The 9,484-nt window shown below is 43.7% G+C and overlaps 1 protein-coding gene across 1 annotated transcript in view; it reads left to right on the forward strand.

The window, feature by feature from the left end:
• LOC128268455 (cyclin-dependent kinase 14) overlaps window positions 1–7,353 on the forward strand; it is a 78,793-nt gene extending 71,440 nt beyond the window's left edge. Inside the window, exons 6-10 of the mRNA XM_053005557.1 lie at window positions 1,988–2,162; window positions 4,795–5,056; window positions 5,121–5,333; window positions 5,399–5,578; window positions 5,649–7,353. Coding sequence (XP_052861517.1) covers window positions 1,988–2,162; window positions 4,795–5,056; window positions 5,121–5,333; window positions 5,399–5,578; window positions 5,649–5,725 — 907 coding nt within the window. The 3' untranslated portion in view covers window positions 5,726–7,353. The remainder of the gene's footprint in view (window positions 1–1,987; window positions 2,163–4,794; window positions 5,057–5,120; window positions 5,334–5,398; window positions 5,579–5,648) is intronic.
• Window positions 7,354–9,484: the final 2,131 nt, after the last annotated feature.

The raw sequence follows: 9,484 nt of genomic DNA on the forward strand, positions 1-9,484 counted from the left end.
AGCTATTCTGCTTGTCGAATAGTACACTCTTGAAACACAAACATTGGTTCAATGCAACTTAAAGCGGAAAGGAAAGCGATATCTGCATTAATATTGTTGTTCTATAAACTTTATATTGTTTCTCCAATTGATCGCTTTAATATATTTTTTAATTCAAACTCAAATATTGTTTGGTAACTTTATTTTAATGCCTATAGTTATTTCATTAACTTGTTTGTTTGTTATTATTTGTTCTCCGCAGTGTGCGATTTTGCGCTTCGCATCATTCATTCAGACCGAATAATAATGTTAACCCAAAACTTTTATCTATCCAAATAATCAACCAAGAAATGTTGGCATCGACCGTGTTGATCGGAGTTGGGTTCGGCTTTTCTATCAATTTTCCAAACTCGCACGCCCCACACTTGTGTTCAACCCCATTTTGATCCGAGCAATTTCACCAAAGGTCGCGTGTCGTTCGCAGACGCCGCACCAAAGGATATTGGGCCCTTCTTTCGATCTTGATTTCGTCTTCCTGTGGTTTTTCTTGTTTTTTTTTTGCAATCCCCGAATCCTTATCGTGGTTTAATCGGAATTTGCAGCATGACCTACTTTCGCCACAGTCGTGTCGTCATCGTCCCCAACGACGGTGTTGCGCTGCTGCATGTGCCACGCTCCAGTTCTGACGGACTCCAAGGAAAAGTCAGAAAGTTTCGCATTTTGAACTCTCCAAAGAAGAAAAAACAAGCACCCAACCTATGCGCCTCCGGGTTACGGGTTTCGGTCTACTCTCTCTCTCTCTCGCTCTCTCTCGCGGAGATGTGTCGGCCTTAAAACCGACATGAAGATGCCTCGACGAAACTTTGCCTGCGCCTTTCGTGCCACAACCACAGTGTCTGAACATACTATAATCTCCTTATTTTCTTGCCACCCTCGAGACATGCCATCCAAAATTGTTTGCGTCTTACCGGGCCCGAGCTTTCCGTGCCGTCGTGAAAATCGATATTTGTTTTTATTTTTCTCGTCCTTATGGTGGTGTTGCTGCTTCTCGTGTTTATTCCGCTTGTTCCGTGTTTCGTTTGCTCCTCCTGGCGGTCGTGCATCCTTTTTCTTTCGGTCGTATAACTCTTCGTTTAGGTATATTTAGATTCGTCATATTCTTCGACGTATTTTCTCAAGTTTTAGTACTATTTCGAACAACATCGCGTTTTCCCACAAACAAAAGGCGGTGCGAGAGAGGTTTTGGAATATTTTGAAAGACGAATTTCGAAGCTGCCATCGAACGAAAGGAAATTGCGGCAATAGGTAGTTTCATCTCAATGACTAAAGAATGTCTACAAAATGATCTTGTGGGTTACGATGTATCATTCCGAACGGTAGAGGAATACACCATGCTCTAAACACGCAACCGTCGATAGTGCGCTCTGAAAGATAATGCCATAAGTTCTGAAGATCATAAGATCATAAATGTTTAAAACCTTCGGCCTGGTTTGGGGCAACGATTGCCGTTAATGTTTAGTCATTCAGACCAAAGTTATGAAAAATTCAAATCTCAAGAAAGGTGGCCTTAGACTCGAACTTGTCAGCACTACTCTGGCCACATTGTCTGGTCGGTTTTGTTCGATTGCCAGACATTTCTATCATTTTATTGTCGGTTCAGCATGAATTGAGTTTTCTTCTTCCACCGTCAAGTCAGAACACGACGGACAATGCTCACGATACGGGTCCACCCCGCAAGAAGCCCCGGAGGCTTCCGTAGATGTGCCGTCATTAATCTCCCCGCCAGCTGCTATCAATCTTGGAACGTTCTAATCGAATTTAGGCCCGGATAAAGGATAAGCGGACCGTGTCACACTCGGATGGCTTTACCTATGGCTGTGGAGACCCCTGGGCGGCCAGCAACAGTTCCATCACCGGCGCAACATAACTTATTGTCCGCCACTTCCGACACTAATTCATCTCGCTCGCTCTCCGTATTAAATTGCGATCCGTTTTTTTTTCGTTTCAGTCTAACGAATCAGGTGGTAGCGTTAAAGGAAATCAGGTTACAGGAAGAGGAGGGTGCTCCGTTCACGGCGATCCGCGAGGCATCCCTGCTGAAGGAACTGAAACATTCGAACATCGTGACCCTGCACGACATCGTGCACACGCGTGAGACGCTGACGTTCGTCTTCGAGTTTGTGGTAAGTATCTGTGACCTGCGCTACGCTACCTAACGGACGTGCCCTTTTGAGAAACAGGTGTCCACCACATCCGGCACCGGTGAAAAACCTTTGCACTTCACCGGCGTCTCCACTTGTCGGCCTGCGGCGGGAATTATTTGCCCATTTTCCAACCGCGTTAGTGTTTATTTATTGCCGTTTATTAGTTGTTGAAGTCACTCGTTCCCGCATATCTCTCAAGACGCCCCGCCCCGGGTCCGCAAAAGGCCCACGGTGTGGGATGATTATCAAAGACGCGTGAAACATGCCCGAAGTTTCCGTCACGAGAGACGACGGAGAGAAGCACACTTTATTTATGGCCAGCACCCTTCCAGACGTGGGAGCTTCGAGAGCGGTCTGGCATAGCTCTACGAGACGGCACCGACGGTGCCTTGTGGGCCGTCAAAACAACGTAAGAGTTGGCAAACCCTCGATGCCGTCTTCTGGGAGTGAAGCGGCAGCCGGACGTCGGCAAGAGGAATCCGTCATGAATTTCTAAGCAGTTTTCCCAGTCGGTTTCCCGTGCGTAGCTGGGAAACCCATTTGCTCCCGTTCAGTATCAATTTTGCCTCCCTTTGCGGTGTGATTTATTAGCTTCGTGTTAGTTGGGCTTTTGTGCAGCGAGCGTTCGGGAACGCCAGAGCCCACATGCGTTCATCTCCAGCGGCAATGATCAGCCTCACGGTGAAGAGGGACTTTGGGCAATTGTTTGGAGACATTGTTTCATGCCCAGGGACCAACGGTACCCAAAAGAATTACATGAAGTTCGTATTGATGGTTATCATAAATAAACACTTCAAAACATACGTTTACTGCCCATTACCTCCATAAATGATGTCGTATTTCTAGGGCTCGGAATAGTAAAAGTTTTCAATTACCTATATCTATTAATGTTGAAGTCACAATGCGTTCAAAATCGACAATTAAAACCATTCTTCGGGTGAATGTTTGATATTTTCATCCATTCCATATACACAACAATAGCTGATGAGGCTATTCAAGAACCTGTACACGAACACCCTTACAATATTATTGCTACAATGATTTTCTAAAACGGTTTTGGTTAAAATGTTTGTCCCTTTCTGAGCCAACCCGTTTATGTTAGGCCTGATTGAGGGACGGTGTTTTAAGCATTAAAATGGATGTTATGCAGGAATTGCATGAAAATCACTGTTTTGCTCTCATCAATTTTCTCTGAACAGAAATTAGTTGAAACCCTCCAAAGAGACTCGATTTGTTCGCTATTCTAAGGGACAAATTAGTGTAAAGCACGCCGAAACGAAATATTAGAGCGACTTCATTAGTATTCGATTTACTCAGTCCTAGAATATTCGGGTAATTCACAAATATAATAGCAGATACCCGAAGTTCCCGAAGCACAAAGCGAATCGAAAAAAAGGCTACAATTTAGGACTCGTGTGGGTTCTTGAACAGTATGGGCTTCGATCAACATCCCCTTTTTAACAAAGCATTACAAGTTTGTGGCAAATTATTGCAACATTTATCACGAGGCGGTGCTCGCAAAAGATTTGTTTGTGCTTATTGTGCCAACAAACCAATCGCTCGCTCCTCGTTTCTACCATCCATTACTCGACTCACCCCGCGCTCAGCAAAGGTTGGTAAGTTAGCCCGCGGATACAACCACATTTCGTGATGCTATACGCGCACAACATGTGCAATAATTCATCGTTGATGCGCTACCAATTCCGTCTCTATCCCGCTCCCACAACATCGCACCAGAATCCCTGAGTAAACCGACCAACATCATCGGGAATGTTTATCACCAAACAAACGGTGGCAAAAGAAACGTACAAAAAAAACAATGATATTCCTCCCAGGAGGAGCAGCCGCCGGTTACCGTGTAAAGGTGGGCAAGAAGTACATAAATTACGAGTTCAGCTTCGGTGAACAATTGTGCGAAGCATTCCCGGAAAGAAGATCCCTCCGTACAATGCGAAGCGGACACGCTTTCTGCCCCGAATCGAACAGGCAGGGGCCGAGTCTGCCGACGAGAAGCTCTAGACTGGGGGAGCCCAGTTTTGAGAACGATGCTTAAGCCCTATCCCATATATCACGCGCCTGTTCCGCTTTCGGTGTGTGTGTATGCTTCCGGTTCTTATTGATTACAACTTCCTGGTTCATTGAGAACTTGGTTCTACGTTCGCTACCTACGTCCGGAACCACGATGCCACTGAACGGGGATCAAATGATACAAAATACCGACCCTTTTGTCGTTCAATCTGCCGATAACGCCTGTTACAGTCATGCTCTGCAGTAACGACAATTTATTGAATTAAATTAATAATTAGGCCACGACATACCGTGGCATTCCCCCCGCAGCAGAGCCAAGGGCCTCCTGGCTTGGCTATTCGCAGAAGGTGTTTTCGACTTCGCTGGCAAGAGTAATTTATGGGATTCTTCCCAACGCCTTCCCCACATTGGCATGATGGCTCGTTAAAAGCGAACCTATCCTGAATGGTGGCAGAACGGTGATACTGTAATTCGAACGTATTAGCATCCGATTTAATTAGTGCTGTTAATTAGTAGTGTAGTGCGGGAGGACCCACCACCCACCGGTAGTCGGATTTTATAAGCCTCTTCCCGTCCTTTGCAGAACACCGACCTGTCGCAGTACATGGAACGGCATCCGGGCGGCCTCGATCACCGAAACGTGCGCCTGTTTCTGTTCCAGCTACTGCGGGGGCTCTCCTATTGCCATAAAAGACGCGTGCTGCATCGGGACGTGAAACCGCAGAACCTGCTCATCAGCGAGATGGGCGAACTGAAGCTGGCCGACTTTGGTCTGGCGCGTGCCAAGAGTGTTCCAAGTCATACCTATTCGCACGAGGTCGTCACGCTCTGGTATCGACCACCGGGTGAGTCCAGACTCGTCGCACCCCACCGGGCGTGTGTTACTATATTCAATCCGTCCAATTGCAGATGTCCTGCTCGGCAGCACCGAATATTCCACCTCGCTCGACATCTGGGGCGTTGGCTGCATATTCGTCGAAATGATCACCGGCATGCCGACGTTCCCCGGGATTCGCGATACCTACGATCAGCTGGACAAGATCTTCAAAATCCTTGGCACACCAACGGAGGAATCGTGGACAGGGGTAACGCACCTGCCCGGATATAAGCTACAAATGTTGGGTAAGACGACCGCGAGTGAGACGACGATGGAATCCCTCGCTAACTGTGCTGTTCCGCGTTTCCAGGCTTCTTCAAACCCCGAAAGCTGGGGCTAAGTTTTCCTCGGTTGTACGATATTATCGAAGGCGAGACGATGGCCACTTCGTTCCTACAGCTCAATCCGGACAACCGGATAAGTGCGGACGAAGCGCTCCGCCATCCGTACTTTGCACCGTTGCCAAAAAAACTCTACGAACTGCCGGATGGTAAGTGAATGGCCGCTAAATGGTGCCTGCCACAAGCATGCATTTTCACCGTTGAATACTACCCTTTCAGAATTGTCCATCTTCACCGTGGAAGGTATCTACTTGCAGCCGGAACCGAACCGACACCATGCGCACTCGCGACCATGAGAGTTAAGACAAAGCAAAACTTTAGATGCAATACGTTATTATTGTTAGTAGTTAATGTGATTACCTGCGTTGCTGGTTAGCAGAGAACGCAGAAGATGAATTGCGCTCTATTTTCGCAAACGAGTGCTAGAGGTCCGCCGCCAGCGCCTATACCCGCCTGATGGGTGGGTTCGGTAGCGAACAGGGCAGGCAGGATCGTGGCGACGATGCTAGGAAGTGATAATCGATCGCTCCGACCTCATCGTTGTGTGGTAGAAAAATTCAGAACAAAAAAACACAAACAGCCTGGCAAAAATGGTAAATCAAAATCAAAACCGCAGAAACCTTTTTAGCACCATTCCACGGCAGCAAGGAGCAAGCAACTGATGAGCGGCGAGCGCCCGCTAACGGTGCGGTTGCAATGACCAAAAACAAACGAAGCGAACGAAGCAAAAGTAATCCTCCGGAACCAAAGTGATGCTAAAGTATGTGATCAGTTCATTCATAGGCATGCCGTCACTATCACTACACCACCAACTGCGATCGCAACAAAAAGGATATCGTGGTTGGTGGCCGATCGCCACCCTAGATCCTTCATATTCAGTAGGGAACGGTAACGGCACTCCGTTCTCCGGTTGAGCTGAAATGAATCCCAATTTCAGCAGTGCAGAGACAGCAGTTGTCTGCAGTCGGTTATGGTTCTTTCCCTTCTGGTAGAGTGCTGTGAAGTGAGAACAAGTGTAACTCGGTTTCTTTGAATATGATGATGTACAAAAGTTTAGATTCATTCGATCAATAGTTGCAGCCAGAAACAGCAGCAGCAGCAACTAAATAATAATAATTAAAGATATTATGTTATGTTAGCCACAGATTTTTTACCGATTCGTCAAAGTATTCAAACATGCTCTACAAATACTACACAAATATTCGCTAGCGTTCGTTTTTACGCAGGTTTGCTTTTTATCGCGTTCGGCCCGTGATGTGGTACCTTAATAGTGATCATATTTGTCTTGAGTCTATCCATTTTCCTCAGTATGTAACATTTTCGTTTGATTTTCTTTAGTATTTTTTAAACAACTGAAAACTTTCTGTTTCCCCTTTCTGTTTGGTAAGCTGCACTTTTACTACCTACCACTATTGTTTTCGCGACAAACTACCATTGGTTTCTACTAGCAGCAGGGCCTAAGAAAGATATTATGAACATGCTACACACACACACAAAGCATAAAGTGAGAAAGTTGGCCCATGGCACGTTTGAGCAATGAAGACCCACTCGCGCTTCTCCAATTGTATTGCATTTAGTGAGACCACCATTTGTCGAAGTGAAGGGCAAAGGGTGAGGCACAAAGATACTACAACCGTATGATCAGGAGTTTAAACAATAGAGGCGTTTGTCTGGATTAATTTCGTTTTAACTGCTATTTGTTTACGGTAGCTTTTTTATCGATGATGTCCAAGTTGTTCACTATGTCTTCTTGCTGACTACGCTGAAAGTGAGTAGAAAATGATTTTGAAACAAGTATTTGAAAGCTTAACAAAATGAGTAGACCATTGGGTCCCCGCCACCTCCCTTATCTTTTATCCGACGGTCTTCAGTTGTAATTATTGTAAGAAAATGTTTATTACACGTAAGGCGGATTCGAACACCGTGCCCGTTCGAAGTACGATATTCGAATTAGCAAAAATTATGTGAAACAGAATAAACCATCTGCAAACTATGTAGCTTAAGCTAATTTGTTTTATTTTTATTTGTATAATTTTGTTTCCTTTTTTTTATTTCAGAAATAGCTAGTTTTAATTATTGTTCACTATATATTTTATCATGCTTTAAACACCAATTGCCGAGGCCGTATATTTTAGTCCGCTCAGGGATCATACAGCAACACATGTGCAGTCATTCTTATAATAAAGTCACCAAATCATAACATGGACCCGTAAACCATAACCGATAATCAAAAATTACTAAAACCAAGTGAAATAAAAGTATTTTCATTGACAATGGTGTTCGCATCCGTTAGCGAGAACTTTTAGAAAAAAATTTGCCATCCATCTTTCGCATTCCCCCCACAAAAAAAGAATAAAAAGAACCGTTATTTGTTCTTCAGTTGGAAGATAGTGGCAGGCTTGTTTGCTGGTCTTTACTTAGTTTTTCACTATGTTCACTGGTAACAATATCAAGCTGTCGCAGAAATGTAGTTGAACCTGAGCCCTGACTCTACACCACAATAAACGCAAATCAAAGTACTCGTAGTGAAATACGAAATAATAAAAATACACTTTAAAAAGTACTTAAAAAGTAGATAAAATGCAGTAGATTAGAATCAACTTGAAGTAAGAAACCGATTGGCGTGTTGCAAGCAAAAATTCAAGCAAACAAAATTAGCCTGACGTACGTTAAATTGATCCTAGAAAAGTAAAACGAAAGGAATTTCATAAAAAGAAACTATAATAATGTAGAAACATACTTAACTCAAAATTTGTAGAAAAAAAACAGAACGGTCTATAGATGTTGCAAATAGTTCTTTGTTTCGATTGAGCGAATTGCCATAGTTGCTAACCGATTCCATCAATTTCGTTACTGTGACAAGCTATCATCCCCGGTACTTCTAGTGCACGGATAATTCCTGAAAATCAAGCCATACTTTTCCCGCCCGCGGAATGATGAGCAGTACGTTTAGCAAACACAAACAGTACACAATAAAAAATCGAGCAACGTAACGCTCGTAGAAGCATAGATAACACCTCACAGTTTTTTTGCAGCTACAGTAAACAAAATGTAGGCCTGTTTTAAGTAATAAACGATAGTCAAGCAACGTTAAAGGCTAGAGATAAACAGTATCTGCTGCATGAACACAGAAACACACCCTCTAAAATGCAGCTGCAAATAGTGCAACGCGGACTAACGAGAGGGAGAAAGAGAGTCACGGTGCAGAGTAAAACCGACTTTAGATGTATGAATGTTTGAATTTTTGATAGTTTAATAAGATTGGTTTGGTTCTGAAGTAAATGTGATATTGACGCAAAACACGGGCGGAAACAAAAGAAAACAAAAAAGGATTAAAGGTACGAGATAATGGATAAGTAATTAAATTAAAACGTAACGAAAATTTGTAAGTATTTACGATACCAGTAATTTAGGTGGCGAGAAGAATACGTTGTAAGCCAGATTGCCAGAATATTCGTAACCTTACGATACTGAACAGTTTTTTCGAACGGAACGGAAGAAGCTGCTCTCACTTGCATGTGATGGCATCCAAATGAGTGATCGTGAATTTTCCTAAATCAGGTAAACGGTTTACGTTTATTTTTCGTTATGATCCAGCATGATATTTCCGCAAATCACCGAAAACTCCTTCCAAGTGGTGATAATTGTAGTAAGAAAACGTAACGCCTACCGTGATTTTGTAACACACAAACAATGAATCCAGTTGGCCAACAAATCATTAAAGCAGTTCGGTTTTGTTTGAATTCCAAATGTTTTTTTCACGTTAGTAGTTACTGAAGTATGAAAGATATGCAACACATTTCCGAAACGCTTAGATTTCGGTTGCAAATACTTCAGTTTGCGAATGGGCAGCATCAGCCGAAGCAAGACAGCTCGTTCAAATCTTGATAGCAAAACTCAGTACGGTATTTGATTTGTTGTTCCTCGAAAGAAGTTGTCATGTTCTATGAAAAACTAGTTATACGAGTAGCTGGAAACATAGCGATTACGTAGCGTTGCAGTTCAGAATACAGAGGATAAATTGAGCAAAACTGTGAACATATGTTAGCTAAAAG

Source organism: Anopheles cruzii, chromosome 2 (genome assembly GCF_943734635.1).
Source record: "Anopheles cruzii chromosome 2, idAnoCruzAS_RS32_06, whole genome shotgun sequence".
Lineage (NCBI taxonomy): Eukaryota > Metazoa > Arthropoda > Insecta > Diptera > Culicidae > Anopheles > Anopheles cruzii.